This window comes from Chenopodium album, chromosome 23, assembly GCF_948465745.1.
Source record: "Chenopodium album chromosome 23, dcCheAlbu1.1, whole genome shotgun sequence".
In the NCBI taxonomy this organism is placed as follows: domain Eukaryota; kingdom Viridiplantae; phylum Streptophyta; class Magnoliopsida; order Caryophyllales; family Amaranthaceae; genus Chenopodium; species Chenopodium album.
Window position 1 is genome coordinate 12,249,945 of NC_137856.1, and position 25,206 is coordinate 12,275,150.

The 25,206-nt window shown below is 34.2% G+C and overlaps 1 protein-coding gene across 2 annotated transcripts; it reads left to right on the plus strand.

Moving 5' to 3' along the window:
• Window positions 1-589: 589 nt before the first annotated feature.
• Window positions 590-25,172, plus strand: LOC145608838 (phospholipase D zeta 1-like). Of its 2 annotated transcripts, XM_081664429.1 has the most exons (20): window positions 590-1,126; window positions 8,112-8,213; window positions 8,315-8,430; window positions 8,552-8,693; window positions 11,069-11,239; window positions 12,474-12,647; window positions 14,545-14,787; window positions 14,862-14,978; window positions 16,249-16,388; window positions 16,523-16,672; window positions 20,000-20,156; window positions 20,256-20,744; window positions 21,723-21,833; window positions 22,347-22,493; window positions 22,573-22,770; window positions 22,915-23,016; window positions 23,247-23,378; window positions 23,764-23,829; window positions 24,358-24,419; window positions 24,524-25,172. In XM_081664429.1, exons 1-20 carry the CDS (start codon window positions 869-871, stop codon window positions 24,771-24,773), a joined length of 3,327 nt encoding a protein of 1,108 aa, XP_081520555.1. In that variant the 5' UTR covers window positions 590-868; the 3' UTR covers window positions 24,774-25,172. The 2 variants fall into 2 exon arrangements, with proteins under 2 accessions (XP_081520555.1, XP_081520556.1); XM_081664430.1 differs by lacking the exons at window positions 24,358-24,419; window positions 24,524-25,172 and adding an exon at window positions 24,006-24,335.
• Window positions 25,173-25,206: the final 34 nt, after the last annotated feature.

Sequence of the window (25,206 nt, forward strand, 5' to 3'; positions counted from 1 at the left end):
AATATTTGGGTAATGCTGTATGTAGACCTAAGGGATATATATAAACATTAAATTCACTCTTGAAATTGTACTCCCTCCGTCCCCAAATGATAGTCCCTTATGGGCAAAAATCACGGGAATTAAGAAACTTAAATAAAAGTACTAAAATTACATTGAAAAGATAAATTTACATTGGGTATGTAAAATAGTAGAGAGAGAAAGTAATAAAAGTACATTGAAAATCAAAATTTACATGGAAAAGTTAAATTTGCACAAATATTGTTGTAATTGGAGGAAATTTTGATAAAAAAATTGATATTAATGGTATTTGAAAAAAGCAAATGGGACTATCAATTTGGGACTAAAAATAGGCCATAAGGGACTATCATTTGGGGACGGAGGGAGTATAAAATTAGGAATTTATGACAAAAACACGTGAAAATAAGTGTAAATTAGTGTTTATATTTTCATGATTTCCTAACTTTTTAGGATTTTCTAGTGTAAATTTAATTCTTATAGGTAGCCCTAAGAACTATGTATAATATTTTCCTTAATATTTAATTAAAACAAAAAATACTAGCACAACATTTTACGAGCGAGAGTAATTTGAAAGAAGACCTTCCGTATCTGACTTAGCTCTCTGTCTGTTTCTCTCTCCTCCCTCCGCGTCTCCCTCTCTCTATGCTCGTTAGTTGTTGCACGCAATTTCAACATTCTTTTTGCATTGGATCTCATATTCATTATCATACTCAAATTCATACAGTTTCAATTTTTTCCGATCAATTTGTTCAAATTCAAATTCTTTCCAAATTCCAAAATTCATTACATCATTATAATTATTTTACAATTAATTGATCTAATAATTCTAAGATAGTTTATTGAATTTCCAATGGCATCGGAGAGATTAATCGGCGGCGAAGGGCCGTCATACTTGCAAATGGAATCCGAAGAGCCGCCTTCGACTGCGGCACCTGCACCAGCGAGGACGTCGTCCTCATTCTTCACATTCAATTTAGGCGAGCCGACTGAGTCAACTCGGATTTTTGAGGAGTTGCCTAAAGGCAGTATAGTTCATGTCTCTAGACCTGATGCTGGTGATATTAGTCCCATGCTATTGTCTTATACTATTGAATTGCAGTACAAACAGGTATTTCATCACTCTTCTTTTTAATTTAATAGTTTTTGTGGTCAGGAATTAACTTGGGTTTTCTCTTTTGTGGTGCACATGAATTGGGGTTATGGTTTGGTTTGAATTTGGGTTTTGAATTTTAGCTCTAGTTAACTAATTTACTCGGGTTGTTTAGTTGGGTTTTATGGAGAAATTTGAGTTGTGGGATGTGATCAAATTACCATTATTCGGGCTGTTTGTATTGTGGGTATTTGTCTATGTGATCAAGTTACCATAATTCGAGTTCCTTGCATTGTGGGTATTTGTGTGCTTGATCATAATATGTGACCAGAATAACATAGTTCAAATGCTCTGTGTTGTGGGTATTTGTGTTTTTGATCATAATATGTGATCAAGTTACCATTATTCGAGTGCTTTGCATTGTGGGTATTTGTGTGATTGATCATAATATGTGATCAAGTTATCTTAGTTCAAATGCTTGGTGTTGTGGGTATTTGTGTTTTTGATCATAATATGTGATCAAGTTACCATAATTCGAGCACTTTGTGTTGTGGGTGTTTGTGTATTGGATCATAATATGTGATCAAGTTACCATAGTTCGAGTGCTTTGTGTTGTGGATATTTGTGTTTATGATAATAATATGTGATTAGGTTACCATAGTACGAGCGCTTTGTGTTTTGGGCGTTTGTATATTTGATCATAATATCTAATCAAGTTACCATAGCTGAGTGCTTTGTGTTGTGGGTATTTGTTTTTGATCATTAAATGTGATCAAGTTACCATAATTTCTTGTGGTTTGTATTATAATTCTTTTTTTTTGTGAGGGTTGAGGAAATTCAAGTATTCAACTTATTAGTCTTTCTACTTTCCTTTGTTGGGGTAGCTCTTTAGTCATCGTTATTTGAGAGCCTCTAAGGTGCATTTATAATTTGCCCCTTTTTTTCTTGCTTCTATTTCTTTGTTGTATGGGGAATGATAAATCTGAGAACAAAATTTATATCTGTATACTTCAAGAAATTCTCACCTATTATCAACTCGTATTATCTCCTTTTGAGCTGAAAAGACTTATACTACTTTACTTTTGGGTTCACTCTCTTCACCCTTTGTACCAAACGTCTTCGGTATTTTTTTAATTTGTATTCTTGTTAGAATTTGGATGAGGGAACGAGGTAACATATAGGAGCAAGTATAAAAAGTCACAGATGCAATTGATGATTTGCAGTTATTTTGTCAATCATGTGTTTGAACTTCCATCTATTTCTTTTCTGGGCATGTTTATTTCATGATATTCTGTGTCTTGGAGCCATGTCACGTTGAGTACTTGAGTTTAATGGAGGAGGACCTGATGGCTGATATTACAATGCAGTATATTGAAGCTGATGAAACAGAATGGTCTAGAAACTTTTTTACAGGCTTAAAAAAGTATATCACAGTGTTTCATGTTGGTAATTGTTGGTTGTTAAATGCTGGCTGGCTTGATCTCACATGTAGATGACAATACGGCTGATCCTTTGGGTTTTGTTCTTGTGGAGCAAGCATTAGATAAGAGTTTTACAGGTTAGTCCTCCATTAATTTGCAATGGTGCTTGATTTCAAATTTTCTACTCTACGTAAAGAAGAATAGAAAAAATTTGAAGTTATAGAAGCCCTTTTTATTCCGGAAGTAGGGAAAATTGCCAATCAAAGACTCAAGAATGTCTTCACTGTGTATTATCTCCACCCTTTCAAGGCATAAACAAACTAATTTATCTGATATTGTAATCAAAGAGGTAGAGGCAGGTCAAAAGAATAGGTTATATAAAGTGGAAGATCTTTGCTGTGGGATGGAAAATGGAGTAACATATCTGTTTGCTTGAATTTCTTGTTTTCATGCCATTAGCCTTACTCACAACCCTCATCAAATGTTTATTTTGTCAAATCTTGTTTCATGCTCAACCCCCGTTTTAAACATAATGTCATCGTTTGTTTCCAAACAGGAAAATTAGAAGAGTTGTAAGGTGATTAACATTATATTAAGGTAAGGCTGCACGTTTATATTGGTAAGCATCAAAGGGACAATCATCCTTTTCAACCTAGTCTTTTGTGCCATGGTGTAGCATGTATGAGCAGGTTCTTATTGCAAAGGTTGGAAGTGAGGTTTAAGGAATGAATTTCATCAGGGAAGTCATTGTTCTATTTATGAACATTTGTTGTATACTGATACTGAAGGAGATTACAGCTGGTGTAGAACAGAATTGTTGATTTTAAAATATCAATGTCGCACCTGCAAGCTATGTAGATCTTCATTAAGGATGACACCTTTTGTAATAAAATGATAGGTGAGCAATATTGTTTTCTTGGGACAGTAGCTTTGGATTCTCTTTAGGATGGAGCTAAGGGGTTGTTTGGTTGGAGTTTTTTTGATTGGTATGAAATGGATGTGACACTGTTATAATGTTTGGTTGGAGACTTGGAGCCAAGTTCTACAAATACTTTTCATGGTATGGCTTCCAAAATTGATAGATATAGACAACATGAAATGAGCCAAACCCTTAAGGAGCTGGTTGTTTCAGTGAGCTGGTATGCAGTGGAATGGAAATTTATACCAAGGTGTTATGCATTGAAAATCCCATACTTATATAAATTTCAGTTTGATTTAGAAAAACCCCGAATCAAAATTGCTTTGTACCCTAATTTGATCAATTATCTTCAAATTCCACAAAAGCAAGAGTAGCATCATCTCTTTTAGTTTACAACAAACTATAATGACAATTGAGTTAATAATTGTTGACATGTAGATTTGATGTTTATTTCCGTTTATTTACTCTTAATAAATGTAACATTAAAAGCTCTAAAATGGAATAAATAATTTGGGGGGTTTTAAGAGATATATACCGGTATTAAATTAAGCATGTCATTCTTTTTTTGGTAGTTTATTGTTGTTACTTATGGTAAGGATTTATTGTTCTCTGATGGTTGATTTTCTTATTCTAGAAAAAACATATTATTGTTAGGTTATTCTTGAATAAAAACAGTTATATGAGGTGTTGAGTTTCCTATAATGAGGTCTAATAGACATTTATTCTATTAAATGACTTGTGTGCAATAGTTGGACTTCTTCGGTTCCAAAGCAAATTAGGGCTTTTCTGCATACAACCATTGTGTACTCTCTCTTTAGTCAATAGCTTTGGAGTTAAATAAAGCATTTTGCTTGATTTGCTTCATGTATGTTAGAGCTGTCAATTCGGGTATTCAAGTCGGGTTCAGGTCGAGTCAAATCAAGTCTCGGGTTAAATCAGAATCAGGTTATGTCGGGTCAATCTAGCTTCACATCAGGTTCGGGTCGGGTCAATTTCGGTTCAAGTTATAACGGGTCGTTCACCTTTTCGGATATAAGTCGAGTTAATTTGAGTCAAATTCAGACCGGGTTCAATTTCAGGTTCGGGTTGTGTTGAGTCGGGTTTGGATGAGTTAATAAGATGGTACAATCTGGTTCGGTTTAGTGTTGAGTCGGGTTTTGGTTCAAATTCAATTCTAATTAATATCGCTGTGGTCAAGTTGAACTATATAATTACGTCTTCCATAATTTGATCAAGCATCATCAAGATTTTAGTAAACTTATATACGAGTAATAGAGAACAAAAGGTATATAAGTTGAACAAAATATTTTATTGAATCGGATTGAGGGTTTACAGAATTATACCAGTATATAAGCTGAATAAAAGGTATATAAAATCTTATTAAACCTTTCATGACTCAGATACATGTTTTAATTGGGTCGGGTGCTAGTTCGGGTTCGAATTGTTTTTGGGTCGGATTAAATCGGTTGATGGTTACTATTAGGTTAGGTGCAGGTTCGGGTTCAAGTCATAAAGTATTGGATCAAATCGGTTTTCGGTTAAGATCAGGTCAGGTTTAGGTCGGGTTACAGGTCACTAGTTTCACCCATTGTTCGAGTACAAGTTGGGTTCAGATCATTGCCGGTTCGGGTCGGGTTCTCGGGTCGAGTCAGTTTTTGACAGCTCTAATGTATGTTACTACTAATTATTTCTTATAATGGGTATTTAATTATTTATTTGTTAATTTATTTTTAAATCATAATGATTTTATTATTTCATACAAAGATCATATAATATGTGGCGTAATTAGAAAACTAACTACAAAAATGAAGTCAATAAATAATGAACATTTTTTCCAATGTATTGGTTGAATACTTGACAATGTTATATTGATTTTTGGACCAACAATTTATACAAGCTATATGCTAAATTTTAGAATAGACAATTTTTATGCGTGCACCACTTAATATTTACTTTTTCAATATTCTTGCACATAAGTTGGATTTGGGTAAGAGATTGACCCATTTAAAAGTGACTAGCCGGAGAATTAAAAGTTATAAGTCCCTCTCTTTTACTTTTACATGGATAACTTATGGTCACATTTGAGGCTTATCCTCTTAACAATAACATATTTGTAGCACAATGTAAAATTGTACACTACTCCTTTAAGGTGCACTATATTAATATCCATTAAAGATTATATGATATTTTTATTTTAAATTGCAGTGTTTGGAGTTTCACGCTTGTTAATACACCTCTTATATCTTTAATTATCTTTTAGCACAAATTTAACAAACTTAAGTTAATTTTGAAACAAATTTGACAAGATAACACATGATATTTTTCCTAACATGTAAATCAAAAAAGTTGGTTAAAGAAGTGAGTGTGTGTAAATAGTATAAAATTCCAAACTTTGTAGTTAATAAAGGTTGAAGGAAGTATAACGCAAGAGACATTAAACTTTGTATCTTTTAGGTAAAGGTTCGACCTCATAAGGATTAATAACAACAAGAAGAGTGGAAAGTTATTACTCCCTCCGTCACTTAATACAAAGCCTCTTTTGGTTTTTGCGCGGAAATTAAGAAAGTTGTAAATTCTTTAAAACTAATGATTAAAAGTACATATGTGCATGTAGGCTTAGATAGAGATTGAGAGAAAGAAAAAGTAGCTGGGAATAATTGAAGAGATAGAGAGAAAAAGTGTTGGAAGTTGATGTTAAAAGTACAAAACAATAAAGGAAAAAAGATGACAACTCATCAAAAAGAAGGTAATAATGTAAAAAATACACCTTTAAATAGAAAGAGGCATTGTATTTTACCCAAAAAGGAAATGAGGCTTTGTATTAAGGGACGGAGGGAGTAATCTTTGATGGTTTATCCTCCATCCCTTTCTTTTTTAACAGGTGGTTGCTTTTTGTGATGGAATAATTTGGTGGGATTACCTTTATTATATCCTGGCAATACTTCAATCAAACACTTTATGATAGTTCAATATAAAAGTACCATCTAATTAATAAAAGTCAATTTTTTTTTTTTTTTTTGGTAATTCTACTTTATGTAACACTCAAATGAAACAGAGACAAAAATGGGCATGAGACAAAGCAACAAAGTCAACATCTGAAAAATGTGCCGTTGAGATATAGTTTGACCATAGCCAATTAACTGATCATTCCCTCTATTGTCAAGATATCCTCATGCTTTATAGATTCTACTAGTATTTAATATTCAAAATCTATTGAGCAATCAATTCTTGTAAACATTTATTTTCTTTAGTTCTTTTCTATAACATGTAGCAACAGAATCCAAGAAGAACTCAATAGGGTAACCAGTTAACCACTCATGTGGGTGATTTCAGGGATGGAGATTAAAACATTCACTCTTTCCATCCTAAATTACTTGTCATACTTTGATGGATGTTGAGTTTTAGTTACATATATTGACTTATTATATGTTATTATGATAGTTGAGACTCATAAAAATATGGTGTTTTTATGGGAAATATTGCCTCGTGGTTCAAATTCTGCATGTTAACTAAATCATTAGTTTCCCTATAGGATCCCAGAATCATGCATATTCCATCACGTGCCCATATTTTATTATAATAGTTGGGACTAATAGGAGTATGACATTTTTGGAAAGAAAATTTTGCCTTGTGTTATTGGAAATTCAACATGGCAGAACTAAAATACTTAGTTTCCAAAGAGACCCTATAGTTATGCATCTTAAATGGTTGACCCATTAATAAATGATTGATTTTACTAACCTACCTCTTGTTTTTACTCCCCACTCCCAATTACCAATATTGCTTCACCAGTTCACCTCCACCTCCTGGCTAACCCAGCAGCTCCCCTGTCAACCCTATTTTAGTAGCTACTCACTTTTTGAAATTCACCACTATCCACCTAAATCTACCCACCGCTTCTTACACCACCATGAGCTGGACAAAATGAATAGGTGGTGGCATTGAGGAGGGGCCAGTGAAGAGTCAAGAAGAGATTGGGAGAATATGGTGGAGGAAGAGTGAGGAGTGGTGGTTTGGTGGTGTAGAGTAAGAGAAGGAAATGTGGTGGATTTGGTGGGTGGTGGTTATCAGGGTTATTGTGGTTGTGGTCAAATTTGGTCAATGTTGGGTGTTAACTAGGGGTGAACTCTGAAATTATACTGTTAAGGATAGAAATTAGTCATAGTTTGTTGGGAAACCATTTAAAGCACCAAGGGCACGTATACAATACCACAAGATCACTTTAGAGACCAAATGATTTTTGTTTCCACCATGTAGAATTTTCAAAATTACGAGGTTGCCATGAGGCTTTTTTGATTTTTGAAATATAGTTGGTGGGCGGTAAACTATATTTTTTAATGTTAGTAGTTAGTGGTGTAATTTTATTATATTGAGTAGTGGGGTAATTTTATACGAAGTATTTATTAAATTTGATGGGTAATGGGACCAAAGTGAAATGAGAGGAGTAATAAAAACATAGTGATTCCATGCATTTCTAGAAATGTTACACACTGTGGGATGATGAAAAGTGAGTTGTTGTTTACTTGTTTGTTTAAATTAATAACTTGTATGAAAGATTATACCTGATGCAGTTTCCTTTCACGATTAGCTTTTATTTTGGAATTATCTTTTATATCTCAAATCTTGAAGCTGATGTCTAAGTTTTATGACTCCTCATGGCTAGTTCAAATGGCAATTACACAAGAAGGCTGCACAAGTGTTATATTTACACTTTGCATTGAAGAAACGTGTGATAATTGAGGAAATTCACGAGAGGCAGGAACAGGTGTGTTTGAATAGTTGGAAAATTTTCTCACCAGTTTAAAATCATTAATTGTATACACTAGAGGTTGGGTTTTGATTTGGTACAATGTGGTTATTTATAAGGTTAAAGAATGGCTTCAAAACCTTGGAATAGGAGATCACGCTCCAGTTTTGCAAGAGGATGATGATGTTGAAGATGAAACTATTCCTTTGCATCTTGATGAAAGTGCCAAGAATAGGTATACCTTGCTACACCGCCTTTTGGTTTAGATGGTTTCTGTTGGTGAGGCTTTAAGTGACCCCCCTCTCTTTCCTTTTTTATGGAAAAATTCCTAATTTTGAGTTGTTATTGTTGTGCAGAGATGTTCCGTCAAGTGCTGCGCTTCCACTTATTCGTCCAGCATTGGGTCGACAGCATTCTATTTCAGATAGAGCGAAGGTGGCCATGCAGGGGTATCTGAATCATTTCTTAGGGAACCTGGATATTGTTAACTCTAGAGAGGTGTGCTTGTTTCTTCCAGAACTGCTTATCTAACAAGATTCTGCATAATATTTCATACCTAATGTGTCAGTTGGCATGTCTGCCTTTTGTTTATTTATGACTATGTTAGTTGTCCTATACGCTAAAGATTGATTTGTAGTTATTTTTGGAAACTTGGTAGTTGGTGTAATGTTGACATGCAGCCAAGGAATTAGATCTTGGTTACACCATCACATCATGACCGCATGGTAATGGAATTTGAGCTTAGGGCAACCGAATATTAGGTTGCTATTGCTTTGCCTGCGACAGTGGTTGTCATTGCTTGACCGTTACCATGAAACCTGAAACCATGCTCAGGCACTAATTGATTGTTAAGGTACCATTGAGTTTTAAAATTGCATACGGCTTAGGCAAGTTTATACTGACATTAGTATTGCTGTTCGATTAGATTAAAAGGATTGTCAAGATTGAATTAGTTCATTATAAAGTTGTTAGTTAGAACATGTTTAGTAAATTAGTGTAACTCTTTGGAAAACTCCACTGTTGGGCACAACTCTAGGAATGTCAGAAAGTCATCATATAAACTTAGAGCACTAATCCTTATGGAAGTTGATGCTCTTAACAACTCATATTCTCACTCTATCTCTATTCCTCTAAGTCTTTTACATTTGTCTTCCCCACAGTGATGACTATCGAGATTGCTAATTATGCATTGTGTCACTGTCTTCTCTTTCTCTCTGTGTATCCTTCATTCCTTCTCATATAATATTTCTCTTTTATCTTCTCTGCCTTCCTTAGGAGTAAGGTTTTTGGTCTCATTTTATGTTTGGGTAAAATTTTGCTATTAAAAACAGCCAGCCTTGGTAGCGAATTAGTAATGATGAGGGTTTATTTTTAATGGATTTGGCGTGAGCTTGATATTGTTGTGCAACCTGATTTGTGGAAATGATTTCCTTAAAGTCTTCTATTAATTCTTTGTCTTCCTCTCTTTATTTTATTTTGACTTGACTTTACACGTGATTTGATTGAATATAGTTATCCAGGGTAACCAGAACTTTTTGGGAACTAAAGTGATTAATTTGTTCCTTGGATATAAATGATTAATATAGAGGCCACCATGCTTTATCTCAATATGTGTTGGCTGTCTTGACTCCCATTCTATATTAGTAGGGATCCTGTAGATAACTTTTCGCTCAAATCTTTGCACGTTATTTTGTTATGTGTAATAAAGCACTCCCTCCAATTCGTAAAAAGTGGAACACTGACTTTTCACTATCCACATACTAACATTGACTAATTTTTTTCTTCTTCTGTATTATAATAAGAATGCCAGTTTCTCAAATTTAAATTATGACCTTTAAATAAAATCCTTGTAATTCTGCACAATGTCTTTCAATTATTAATTTTTCTATTATTTTAACCTCTCAAACATTGTGCCTTTTAATAATGACTCCACATATTCTGCAAAGAGAAACTTATTAACTTTCTTTTTAAATCCTATGCATTTGCATGGCTACACCTTTCTTTGTTTTTTCTTTTTTCTTTTTTTTTTTAATATTTTATTCTATATATGTATATGCTGTCTAATTAATATCAATGTATCACTGGAGATGTGCCCACATCATGTATTGTTATTGTAAAATGTGAAAGTTAAAGTGTTGCAATTTTTATGAAACATGTAGTATCACCGGAGAAGTGCCCACATCATGTATTATTATTGTGATTAATATCAACATGGAACCTGGCTGCATGTAGCTGAGAGTTGATTAAAAAAAAAAATAATAAAAAAAAAAACATACTTCATTCTTTTCTTTTTTTAATCGCAACATTTGGAATTTTACTCTATTCACACACTCTTTCGATCGTCTTTTGTGATTTATATGTTGGAAAAAATATAATCATGTGAGATCTTGTTTTATTTGTCTCGAAATACACTTTCATGATATCAACTTTTTATAATTTTTACTGCAATAATTTGCACTGGCAAGCGATAAATCCCCGACGTGAAAAAAAAAAAACAGAGGAAGTACATTAAAAAGAGTAGTTATAAATTTTTTTGCTGTTGTGAGAAACATCTCCTTTCATTTCTTAAAGTTGTTTACACTTTAATGCATATTTTAATTCATAAACATCTTAAAGTACATACTATAAAAAATTATAAAAAAGTTTATGTTTGGAAACTTCATATCGAGACTAATCAAATAAATTTCCGTGAATTTAGGAGTTGAGATTTTCCAAAATCCTTGTGCTTCTTTCATCTCAACATATTAACTGATGTGGTTTTCAGAGTTTCACTTTACATTCGATATGATTTTAGCTCTTCTATTTACTTGATCTGACTTAATCTTGTAGCTCGAGGTTTCTTATGTTGATGCTATTGGGTGAATGTACTTTAGGTCTGTAGGTTTTTGGAGGTCTCTAGATTATCATTTTCACCTGAGTATGGTCCTAAGCTTAAAGAAGATTATGTCATGGTGAAGCATCTTCCACAAATTCCAAATGATGATGATCATAGGAGATGCTGTACATGCAATTTGTTTAGTTGGTGCAATGACAATTGGCAAAAGGTAAGAAAACCTTGTCTCTTTCAGTTTTCCTCTACTTGATCATCTATTGTTATTTGCACATATACTGAATGCTTTTCTTACAAAATATATTGCGCGTACTAATACCTTGTCATTTATGCAGCTTTGAATATTACATACGTTTGTTTTGCTTGTCTTGTTCCCTAAATGTATGTGAATCTTGTTAGCTGAGTTGCATTGGCACTTGGTTTTTGTAACTCTATCTAATGAAGAAATAAAGACACAGCTCTGTTAATATAACGTGTTAGCAAATAACAATATATCTTCTATCTTGTAAGTTGGGGTGCATTGGCACTTGTTTTATGTACCTCTTAGTTGATTCAAAAATAAGATATAACTTTGTTGATTAATTGTGTGAGCAAATAGCATATTATTGTGAATGCTTTTAGATTACTTTTAGGTGATTTGTACTTTTGTAGTAGTAGTATGGGATTTAGACCTATTATGTTATTCTTTCATATCCTATTGGCCCCTTATTGTCATTGTGTATGTATGTCATTGAACAAAGTTTTTCACTCTTTCAGATGATGCTCTTGTTCTTTGTTTTGAAAATTGGGTGGTCTTGTTGAGTTTTGTTTGCAAATTTTCTAGGCTATATAAATAGTAGTCCTTTGGTCCCATAATTTACTACTTTGAGATGTCCTTGAATTATGTTTTGGTCACCTACTTTGATTAATAATTCCCATCCACACCCATTTTTTCCTTTCATTTAAATCTTGTCATGTTGCAAACTTTATCCCCCCTGCTTTGCGATTCTCTTTCTCTCTCTATTGTCCTCCAACTTTTTCCCCTTAAATTCATGTTTGACCAAGTTTGAACCGACACCCCTACATATTTTCCTTATATAAGTTTGAAAGCCTAACAAGAGTATTAATAGTGGATGGATGGAGTAATGGGTGGTGTAGGCGTTTAGGGGAAACTATAAAGTTTTATGAGAATTGATGTTAATAAGGATGCAAACCATGTATTATTGGCTTATTGCATACCAGCTCGTGTGCATGGACCATGTGAACTCTAGAACTTGTGGGAATTTTTACGAAGTAATTGCTTTATATAATTTCCATTCATTAAAAAAAAAAAAACCAAGGATAAATTTTATCATTTCTAGTGCGGAATTAGGGATCAACTATTTTATTTGTTTATTGCAAAACATGACTACTTTGTTTTGTCAAAGCCAACTTCTCATCCATTTTGCTAAGAATTGAACTTTATGCAGGTCTGGGCTGTGTTAAAACCTGGATTTTTGGCCTTACTGGGAGATCCTTTTGATACAAACCTTTTGGATATTATTGTGTTTGATATGCTACCTGCTTCGGATGGAAATGGAGAAGAAAGAGTTTTATTAGCGGAAGAGATTAAAGATCACAATCCTCTGCGCCATGCTTTTAAGGTAGACTGGCAAGACACATCATATCTTGACACTGGTTCTTTCTTTCAATTTGTTTGCAGAAGATTGTGTTGGGTGATCCGTATTGTATTTTATATTTTCATGATTAATTTTTTCCTTAGCTGATTCTCTGTTTAAATGATTCCTGTTTTTTTAGATACTTGTCTTTGGCAGTTGAAATTATGGTATGAATACTCCCAAATTGCATTTTCTCAAATTAGGCAGGTAGACCTCTATCTGCATTATCCTGGCTCGCTCTAACCTGTCCTGTATAAGCCATAACAGCCATTTGGCTTGTGACCAGTAAATGGAATGGTAATTAGACAGGGATAGGAAAGGAAAGAGTGAAAGATCTTAGTATTTCCACTATGCATCTTTAGTCAAGAGAAAGGGCTGTAAAACCCTTAGCGTTTGGTGTATAGCTTATAACAAAACCCTTAAGTCATTAAATCTACGGTTCTACCCCACCTAACCTGTATCCTCTCCCATCCCCACATCTTGCCATCGAACTGCTGCAGCAATGTCACTTTTGGTGCTTGAAATACTATAATAAAAGCTCTCTGTAGCTTACAATGTAAAATTTCAAGTATTCAACCTTCCCAAAGTCATAAACAGAGTAGCCACAGGGCCCACAACAGAAATGATGTACTCTCTTTCTCTCTCTCACTCTCTCTCTCTCTCTCTCTCTCTCTCTCTCTCTCTCTCTCTGATCTGTGAATTAGCAGTGGTTCATCTTATAATGAGAAGTAATCTAGTGCGTTCATATAAGATGATCAAATGACCCTCATTACATGCTTCATTAATGGCAAAACAGTAAATAATAAAAAATATCTTTCCCTAATTCCCTTTCTCTTTCCCGTGTTTCTATCCCTCTCTTTCCTCCATATTCATCAGTCTTCCCCATTTTTCTTTTCTTAGTGCTCAAGAGAAGATTCAATAATATAAAAAAATTTCCCCAATTCTTCTCTCTCTATCTCTCCTTTGATCATCTCTTTCAGATTTTCTGTTTTCCTTTGTTTTCTTTATTGCAATTCTTGATTTCATTGTTCACTTATTTTGTAAACTCTATATTTGGTGAGTGATTTTTTGTTTTCTTTGTAATTTAGGGTTATGGTTTTTAGTGTGAGATGTATGATTGATTGAAATGAATTAAGTAGAGAATGGATATGGAAGAAAGAAAGCTGAGAAAAAGCATTGACAGAGGAGAGAAAGTCTGTTGTGGAAAAGAGTAAAAACGAGAAGAAAACTTGAAAAATAAATTTGCATAATTTTAAAGCTTTTGTGCATATTGTTTCAAGTAAATGTGCATAAACTTATAACTGAATTTGCATAAATTTTCAACTCAATGTGCAATAATTATATTTTTAAGCTTAATTTGCATATTTTTTTAAACAAGTGTGCATATTTTTTGTTCAAAACGGGGGTATTTATTTTAAGCTAATCTCATGTGTGGTGGTAGTCACAAATTCTTTTTCTCTCTCCGTAATCTTTTCTCTTTCCAATCTCATCTTTCCTTTTATTTCTCCGTAATTTGAAATATCATAACCTGGTGTATGGAAGAATTAATAAGATTCTATGGAAGCTGGAGAGATTTCGTGAAGGAGGAGAAAAAGAGAAAAGTAAACTATGAAAACTGGAAAATAAATGTGCATAATTTTTAAACTAATTGTGCATTTTATGTTCTAAATGTGCATAGTTTTGCACAGATGAAATTTAATCGTTGGTTAATTTGCACGGTCAAGATTTTTTGTCATTCTTCTCATTATAAGATTCTTCTCATTTGATCCCAACCCTATATATATGACGTGAGATCATTTCTTGTGATTGGATCCTATGTAGTTTTGCATGTAATGTGCGACATAAGTAGCATATGCTCATATGGTTATTGGTAACTTTGTAGGTTACTTGTGGCAACCGCTGCATAAGTTTGCGAACTAAGAATAGTGCCAAAGCTAAGTGCTGGGTTTCTGCTATAAATGATGCTGGGTTAAAGCCTCCTGAAGGGTGGTGTCATCCACACCGCTTTGACTCTTTTGCTCCTCCGAGGGGATTAACTGATGATGGTAGCAAGGCTCAGTGGTTTGTTGATGGGAAAGCAGCTTTCGAAGCAATTTCCTTGGCAATTGAAAATGCTAAGTCAGAGGTATGCTCAATAACACATTTACTACATATCTTTACACTTCTAATTTCATCTTTACTGATTGAAGTCTTTCACAGATATTTATTTGTGGCTGGTGGGTTTGCCCAGAATTATATCTCAGACGCCCATTTAAGGAGTATGCTTCATCACGACTTGATGCTCTACTCGAAGCAAAAGCCAAGGAAGGGGTGCAGGTACTAACTGTCTGGGAAATAAAGTTATCCCTAAGAGTTATTTAATTTGATTGATACATAGACCTTATTCTTGCTGTTATTCTCATCCTTTGCTTTGTGCTGTAGTTTGTTCATCCTTTAATATGCATATGAGTTATAATTGTTTTTTTTTTTTTTTTTGAAGGGATATGTGTTTTAAATTTTGATTATGCTGTTACATTGCCAATCTGTTGATTTGTGTGAGCCGGAATCCTGATAAATGATTTATGGTTGCTAGCATCTCTCTTTTACTGATTATTTACTGCAAATTTTAGGGAGTGGGACTGGTTTGCAGTAGACTATCTATAACTATATACTAAAGGAGAGTAAAAAATGACGTGTCGAAATCTGGTTAAAAAATTTCCCGCCAAAAATTTTTGCTTTTTTTTTTTTTTTTTTTTTTTTTTTTTTTGCCAAATGAAGTTAGGAAATATTTAATTTCTATAATAATTTCCTTCCTACTTTACCATTACATTCAAGTTATATATCATTCCAAATATTTTATATTAAAAAAAATAATGTCAATGTAATTATATGTTTTGCTCCAATTACAAAGATAACAAATTACCGACATAGTTATGACCGACATAGTTATGAACCTTATTCAGGGAAGATACCTAGCACCTTTTAGTTGGACATATTTGTTGTGATAAAGCTCATTCTATGGGTAGTATGGGATTGAGTGATTTCTGTAATTCTTTGTGGTATTTGGCTTCTGGCGCTTCCTGATCATATTTGCTATCAAATAGCCAGCGTGACTGACATAGTTATGAATCTTCTTTAGGGAAGATGCCTTGTACTCTTGACCTTTTGGTTTCCCTCATTTCATTTGTAATTTATAAATTTGTCTGATCTGAAAAAAAAAATAAAAGATTGTACGTGGATCTCCTGTTTGTTGGTTCCATATGCTTAATATTTTTAAATTTTTGTAAATTGAGAAATTGGGATTTTAAATAAAACCAAGTTGCGCTTTTGACATTGGTGTACTGCTAGGTCTGCCAGGGCTCTAGCTTTTTCACGCTTATGTTTTACCTGAATCCAAGTTTCTGAGATAAATAAGCTAGTGAACACTTGCATGGCAACTGGGAACTTACTATTAATTGTATTAAATTTTGATATTGTTTAGCTAGTTTGCCTGCTAAATTTTGTAAAGTTCTTGCCCATCCTAGGCTCTTTTATTAACTATATATTAACATGTTAACCTTATAAGAATAATAAAAAAAAAACAATTTTTTGCTTGCAATGGTGGCAGATCTATATATTGCTGTATAAGGAGGTTGCTCTAGCATTAAAAATCAACAGTGTCTACAGCAAAAGAAAGCTCCTTAGCATACATGAAAATGTGAAAGTACTGCGATTCCCTGATCACTTTTCAACTGGTGTTTACCTATGGTATGCAGCTTCCCTAAAACATTACTTTTAGAATTAATTTGGATGCTGCAGGAGGAGTTTAACTTTTGTATTTTAGGTATTTATTATGCTGTATAAAATTATGTGAATTAGCCAAAGTGTGTGTCTGCATGTAGGTCCCATCATGAAAAGATTGTAATTGTTGACTACCAAGTCTGCTTTATTGGTGGATTGGATTTGTGCTTTGGTCGCTATGACACACTTGAGCATAAAGTGAGTGACGATCCTCCAGCTATATGGCCTGGAAAGGACTATTACAATCCTAGGTGAGCTTCCTTTTATCTGATATTGTGGCAGTTTTCATAGTAATATTCTAGCATAATCCCTCACTATGAAAATTTTTCTCTGGACAAGGTCTTTTCATGATTTGTGATGATTATTTTAATTTATTATTTTTTGTAGACTTAAATTCATTGTGTCTGGGGTGGTACACTGAATTAAATTGCGAATGCAATCTCGATCGTGGTAACGATTGAGTTGTGCGGAAACAACTTTTAACTGCTGAATAAAATGGATCACTGATAACGTGTTGTGAATATTTTTTTCAAATTTCACATCAAAGGCTTTATTTTGTTAGGCTTATAAGTATTGTATGTACAAACTATGATATAACCCAATCTATTATATTATTGGAGACTAACATATGTGGTGAGCAAAATATTACTTATAATATCATGTTTTGTAAACTAGATAATTAATTACTTAAGTATATTTGGTCAATTTAAATAAAAGAACGGATGTAATGGGTAAATAAAACATTAATAATTCTATTTAATTTCATTGTATTTGGTCTTTTTTTTTTAATTTATTTTTTTTATTTTTTATTTATTTATTTATTTTTTTAATAATAAAACATCTTAATGCGGCAAGTCACCATTGCTTAATAGACGGCATGGAGAAAAAAGATGTGATTTCTGTTGCGGCGTCAAATAACGATGTTTTGCGGACAACAAATGCCAAATCCATTACATAATGGCTGTTTAGTAACAGAACAACCGATTTTTTAGTTTGGTGGTACTGGTAGTTAGTTACATATACATAAATTAAACTTATTTAAGAGGAATGAGGTGAAAAAATGGGATTTCAGCCACATCTCTTGTTCTTAAATGGAAAATGTTTTAATACACAGATTTCTGTTTTTTCCTTCTTATTTTATACAATCATGTCACGAATAATGTGAAACCAAGGACATCCTAATCGAACATATATGTTCATCGAAGGGAATCATAGTTTATGAGAGTAGCATGGTTTTAAATCTAAGATGTGGTCACAATCTTAGAAACGGTTGCAGAAACACTTTCATTCGCAATGCGGATGGTTTGCAGCTATTGCAGCATAATATCTTTGTCGCTGTAAGCTGAGAAACCTTAACAGTATGGTCAATATCTGGTATGTGGCCGAGATCTGACACATTACATGAGATGGAAGGATTACTGCTAATCTTGGATGACGTTGAAGATGGAAGACAATCTATCATCGAGTACTTCGTCTTAGACTCTTAGTATACACGTGAAAGCTGTGCATAAATCATCTTAAATAGTTAGATAGTGCTTTGAATCTTTAAAGGCCTTACATGTTTGTATTGTTAAGTCATTTGTTGGGGGAAAAGTCATAAAGGCAAACAGGCAATCCATAAAAATAAGTCAGAAGGATGAATCTTTATTTTTTGTAAAAATGTTTCAACGTAAAAAATTTCCCTTAACAATGCTTATTCAGTCATTTCCCAGTATCTTTTTTTTCTATTCTTGTAATTCTACATTTTGATGCATCAATTGTTTTTGAAAAATCGCAAAAAAGGATATTTTAGTTATGAGCATTTTGTGAGAATGGACTTTTTAAACAGTAGGTGGCACTTTGGGGCCTTAAAGTACTTTTCAATGTTGATAAGGATTTTTTACTCAGACTCTAGCCATAGACTTTACTCTTTTTTTTTTTGGCCAAAACTCTCACCTAAGTGCTACGTGACTATAGTTTTCCCTCTTTCTCCTCTCCGAACCACCATGTCCACCACCTTGGCCATGTCATACGCCGACAACCATTTTACTATCAATTTGAACTTTTCACCACTAAACCACAACCACATACATTAGTCACACTGCCCGCCACCCATGCAAACACCTTATCCATCTGCTCACTTGCTCCCTATATGTGATCTCCTCCCTGAACCCACCACACTGCTAGCCAATCTTCACCTCTCGCCACCGTAACACACACATCATGCTCTCTCTTTCTTTGCTACTTCTCTTGCCCTCTCACTCCCTTCTTCATTCTCTCTCCTTGAACCCAGCCAACACCAATGATGCACGGGTACACCTCCTCTATGCCGTTTCAGAAACCGGGGACATATCGGGGAAGGAAACAGGTACAGGTACGCCTAGGATACGTCCCATGGCGTACCCTTGAAAAGTGGTACGGGGAGCCTTTTCGGGTACGGCATTCAGGTGACTTGGGGACGTTTCGGAGATGGCTTAGGTACTTTTTGGACGTCCCCTAGTACAAATGAACTAAAAAAAACCCCTCTTTAATTACTTACCTTTGCGATTTGGAAGCCCAAAATCTTGAAATACAAAGACGATGGAGTAGATCGGCGACCTGCTTCTGTAGTCTTGTTGCCCGACCACCATCTCCGACCATACCAGGCCACCACCATCTCCGATCAGGCGACCACCAGCTGCGGAGTACTCTGCTTCTTTCTCCTTTTCTCTGTTTCTTTTGTTCTAATTTGGTCATTTTTTTTTCTGCATTTATTTAAGGGTTTTTTATTTTGTTTTAAATACTTTTTTTTTTCTTTCTTTTCAATAATAGGTGTTATTATATTTTCCTCATATTTTGATTCCTACTATTAGTAGGTTTTTATTTATTTTTATTTCTTTTGCTTTCAAGACTAAATGTGATTTTAATCATTAATGTTGTTATGTTGTGAATTTTGTGATTATTTTTTTTATTTAGGTTTTTATTTTGCTGATTTTTTTTGCCGTATCCATGCCGTACCCGTTTTTTGGAATTTTAATTTTGTCGTATCCCGTCCCTGTATCCGTACCCGTTTTTGTACCCGTATCCATTTCTGTTCAACCTAGGCCAACACCCATTGCAGGCCACTGCAAATTTAAAGGTGGTTTAAAAACCAAGATTTGATTTTGTGCTTGATCTTAAGGACGGTGGTGAGGGATGGCGGAAATGGTGGTTGATAAGGAGAAATGGAGAAAATCATATAACGTTTGATGTAGGCATGTGCTTTGCACATGTTAGTCAATGTCGGAAAGAGGCAGTCAATGAACGAAATTTAGGCAAAGGTCCTTTTCTACAAAGAAGTACTTTAAGGTCCCTAAGTGCCACCTTTTCTTTTTTTTTTTTTTTTTTTTTTTTTCATAAAGGTCCTTTCTCACAAAATGGGTTACATTAAAGGTTCTTTTTGACAAATTTTCCATTGATGTTCTCGAGTAACAAAACATGTTAAGGCGTAAGGCAATCAAGATTAATTCCACAAGAACTCTTTTCGAGTCATGCATGGTTAAGATGTTTTTTTTTTTTAATGATTGGAATACGCATGATTGCAATAACTTTGTGTATCCTATTTCCTCTTACTAATCCAGGGAATCTGAACCTAACTCTTGGGAGGACGCCATGAAAGATCAGTTGGATCGCACAGCGTATCCGCGTATGCCATGGCATGATGTTCATTGTGCCCTTTTTGGGCCACCTTGCTGGGATGTGGCAAGGCATTTTGTTCAACGCTGGAATTATGCAAAGGTAAATATGATTTCCCTAACAAATTTTTTTTAACATCGTTTACTTTGTCCAATTTAAATAATACAGTGCTGTAAGTGATGCCATTGTTTATTGTTTTAGAGAAATAAAGCTCCAAATGAGCAAACGATTCCGTTGCTCATGCCTCAACAACACATGGTCATCCCACATTACATGGGAAGCAATTGGGAAACAGAAGCTGAAGATGTGAATGTAGCTGAGAATCAGTATATGAAAAGACAAGATTCCTTTTCTTCTCGAGCATCTTCTCCAGATATACCATTGCTTTTGCCTCAAGAGGCTGTAGAGGATGATGATTCAAAGTTAAATGGAAAGGATGTGAGCCATGACCATCAGATGAAGATTATTAGAAATGTTCCATTCCCTTTCCGAAAAACAAAAATTGAACCAGTAAATTTGGACATGCCAATGAAGGCTTTTGTTGATGACTTTGACGCAGTGGATGGTGCAGGGCGTTATGGCATGAAATCATTAGATAAAGATTGGTGGGAGACACAAGAACGTGGTAGTCTGGTTGTTCCTTCGAATGAATCTGGGCAAGTTGGACCATGTGTCTCATGTCGTTGCCAGGTCAGTTAATTCTCTTTGATTGTGATTTAGTTAGATGCTTTTAAGCTGTCTCGCCTCTTATAAATTAAATTTTTTATTGTTGATTAAAATTTGAGAGCTGAGCAATTATGATAGGTTGTTGATAGACATTTGTCACTAAAGCTTGAAATGAATGATTAAATTAACTTTCATTACACCACTGCTGATTGAACCTATGGCTCACCTCTCTAAGCTTAAAAACTTTATGCTATTGTATAAAAGTAGTCATTTCAGTGGAGAAGCATTCTTGCAGCTCTCTTGTTGCCTCATGATTGACGAAATAGATTGACTTAAATTTCATTTCTTCTTAGGATTCTTTACTTTTATTTTTATATGGCTAATTCCAAGATTAATGGTGGATAAAATCAAGAGAAGCTAGAGGTTATTCCTTTAATTTGCTTAACGTGTTTTTAAGTGGTTTATTTTTGGTATCTAAAGTCTGCTATTAGGATCCATTGGAAGTTCCTTTCTATAGCAAGAAGTTGTAAAATCAGTATGAGTGTTCATCTTTTTCTCTTTCTTTAAATATATGTGAAGGGCTAGGGTAACCCACCTTAAATTACTTTACTGCAAGCTGTCATCTCGCTAAATATCTTCATCCTTTCGTAACAATTTATCACTGAGCAGTGTCTAAAGCGATTTGAAGTATGAATTTCACCCGTCTCAAATGATAAAAGTTTTTTTTTATGAGTTTTGGGCTTTTGTATGGTTGGTTATCAATTTTGTTACCACGTTATTTGGTAAAAATCTATGTAGTTAATATTAATTGTTGGTAATAATCTATCTTTTTCCCCATAAGAATGGAAGTTTAAGTCTAAAATTAGTGTGAAATACTGATTTCTCACCAGAAAACATGTATTGTTTGGAATCTTTGGATTGCAGTTCCAATTTCCTCCAATCATTATGATTTTGGTTTGAAGATTTCTTGCCTTCTTAGACACTTGTTTATTTAACTTTCAGGTTATTAGGAGTGTCAGTCAATGGTCAGCGGGAACTAGCCAAACAGAACAAAGTATTCACAAGGCCTATTGCTCACTAATTGAAAAGGCTGAGCATTTCATCTACATTGAGGTAATCTTGTTAACTGATCAATCATGTCTCTATCAAACAATGAATTTTATTCGTTCCTTCTGATGCATTTATCATTTATATACCATACAAGCACAAAGTTACTTCTGATACTGTACTGCATTTTGCTTGAGACAATTCAAATATTGTCTGAGAGTCTTTAAAATGAATTGAATGTCTTTTAAGAGGCTTTGATATATTTTGGTAGAAAGTATAAGATATATACTAAATAAACTAAAGCACATATTGCTTATTTAATGATGTGTTGAAAATTGCTTCTCGTCAAGTGTTGTTTAGCCATCATGCTTAAAGGTTTGTTTGATGATGCCAAAATAGCCTGGAAAAAGCCACAGTGAAAATCTAACATGGTGGTGATTGTTGCTCACTTCTACAACTGACATTAGCTGCTAAACACTTGTTTTACTATGATCTCCTAGTCGTTTCATGCTTTCCAATGCAGATAATTTATATATTAGCTTTCTGTTTTAATGATTCTTGAATGCAAAATTCTCACAGAATCAGTTCTTCATTTCGGGGCTTTCGGGAGATGAGATAATACACAATCGGGTATTGCAAGCGTTGCACAAGCGAATTTTGAGAGCATTCGATGAAAAAAAATGTTTCCGAGTTATTGTCGTGTTGCCTCTCTTACCAGGATTTCAGGTACTATGTCGTGGTCTGTAACATCGGATTTTCATGTATTGTTTCAGTTCATTTATCAAGGTACTTGCATGTTTCACAGGGGGGTGTAGATGATGCTGGGGCGGCATCTGTTCGCGCAATAATGCATTGGCAGTATAGAACAATATCGAGAGGAGTGAATTCAATATTGCAAAATCTTTATAATATTATGGGCCCTAAATCACACGATTACATCTCTTTCTATGGTCTTAGAGCTCATGGTGAACTGTTTGATGGTGGTCCAGTAGTTACCAGCCAGGTAATATCATATATATATATATATATATATATATATATATATATATATATATATATATATATATATATATAGGTTTCGCATCAGTCAATAAATAAGTTATTTCTCTGGCTGACATCTCTTTGCTATTCTGACCTTGTCATACAGATCTATGTGCATAGTAAAGTCATGATAATTGACGACTGTATGGCCCTAATTGGATCAGCAAACATCAATGACAGGAGTTTGTTAGGTTCTAGAGACTCCGAGGTATGTAATTATCCAGAGATGCTGCTAAACCTCTTGTCGTCCATGACACTTATAAGGATTTGTTTAATCTCATGGGACATGTAGTGAAACTTTTAGCCACATGTACTTTAGCTAAACAATTTTATTTACTTTAGGCCATCCTTTAATCTGATTGGAATGATATTATGTACAGTACATATATTGAAATGATATTTTCTCTTACATTTTTCATATTATTTGTTTGGAGTCAGATTGGAGTGGTAATTGAAGACAAGGAAGTAGTAACTTCACGTATGGGAGGAAAACCATGGAAAGCTGGAAAATTCACTATGAGCCTTCGCCTTTCTTTGTGGGCTGAACACCTTGGTCTTCGACCTGGCGAGGTGTGTAAATCTGAGTTTTGTTTGCTGTCATTTGACAGGATATCCACCTTTAACTTTTATGTCATGTATTGTTTGTTTAAAGATGGAATTAATTGAACAAAGGCCTTATATTTCAAAATGATGCTTTGACAATCTTTTAGTAGTTATAAAATCTAAGATATAAGGTACATTTTCGATTATAACCTGGAATTTAGCTTATGTAAATTGGAGAATTGATGGTTTGATTGTAACTTTGATCTCTGTGTCATGCTGCTTCTATGTGTTGTGGCTGCGACTGTTATTGTTACTGTGACACGATATTGTTTTAAAATAATTAGCATTCATCCAACAAATCTTATGCCATTTTGTTAATACTTGTTTAATGATGCATGTGTTACTGCAACAGATTCCTCAAATTTATGACCCTGTGGTTGATGCTACCTACAAAGACATTTGGATGGCAACTGCTAAGGTGAGAGCAAAATGTGTTTTTAAGGCTGCAGCTAAGTATAATGCCTATTGTAATTTCAATTAAAAATAGTTTATTTATAAAAATATTTATATATTTAATGCATATTTTCTTGTCTTTAACATAAAAAGACATCGTGTTGATGGAATTTTACTCAATTTTGTTCTTCTATACTTCAGAACTATAAGGGCAACTGGAATTGGCAAAATATGCCATCTCTTGCCATGCTTCCGTATCTGCTTATTTCACAGCCTGAATGTGATTTTTGTCTGCAACAATATTGTTGAGGATACTATACTCAATACTCCATCATTCTTACTAAGGAGAGAGTAATTATACATAAGGTTAATTAGCCAATGTTTGCTGGTTACTGTGTCTTGAATATTGTGCAAAAACCTATAGGCAAGAACTATATGTCAATATGTGTATAAAAAGTGATAAATCGTCTTCTCTGATTTTGTTTGATGTCTCAAATACTTCTGTTATATATCGGCTTCATATTTATTTTGCCATGGCTGGTTTTTGTTACAGACCAATACAATGATCTACCAAGATGTCTTTGCCTGTATCCCTAATGATCTCATCCATTCTAGGCAAGTAGCAATTTTCTTTCTCCCTTATGTTACCCTGGTTTCATTTTTACCTCTGGTTCCTTTCAAGCTTATTCTTACTAACCATGCTGTTTTTTCTCTTTCAGAGTTTCACTTAGACAGAATGTGGCTCACTGGAAAGACAGACTTGGGCATACTACCATTGATCTCGGGGTAGCTCCTAAGAAGTTAGAATGCTATCAAAATGGGACCCTCAAAGACACTGATCCCTTGGAAAGATTAGAATCTGTTAAAGGGCATCTTGTGTCCTTCCCAGTTGACTTCATGTCACAAGAAGATTTGAGACCAGTGTTCAATGAAAGCGAATATTATGCGTCAGCCCAAGTTTTTCATTGACATGATTATTTCCGGAAGCAGCTAAAAATATTGATGTATAGTGCATGCAATAGTATCGATAGCAGAGCAACTTGTCATACAAAAGAAAGCAGAAGCTGAAGCTCTACCAAGGGTGGAATATACATGTAAATTATTTATGAAAAAGGCGAAAATTGGAGAAGGATTTGTATTTTTTGATAATCTCCTTCTCTCTCAAAGGTGGTTGAGATTTGCTGATCAATGTCATCGGCCAGCATGTTTCTGCCATGGCATCAAGGTCTCAGCATCGGAGGTTGAAAATTTTGCTGTTGATGAGAGTGATTTTCTACTGGTATCTTGCAGCTAATGTTGTAATGTATAGTTGATCATTTTGTACAAATCAATTCAATACAAAGAAGCAACGTACAGTTTATTTATCAACCCAATTCCCTACACCAAGTGATCTGATCTTAGC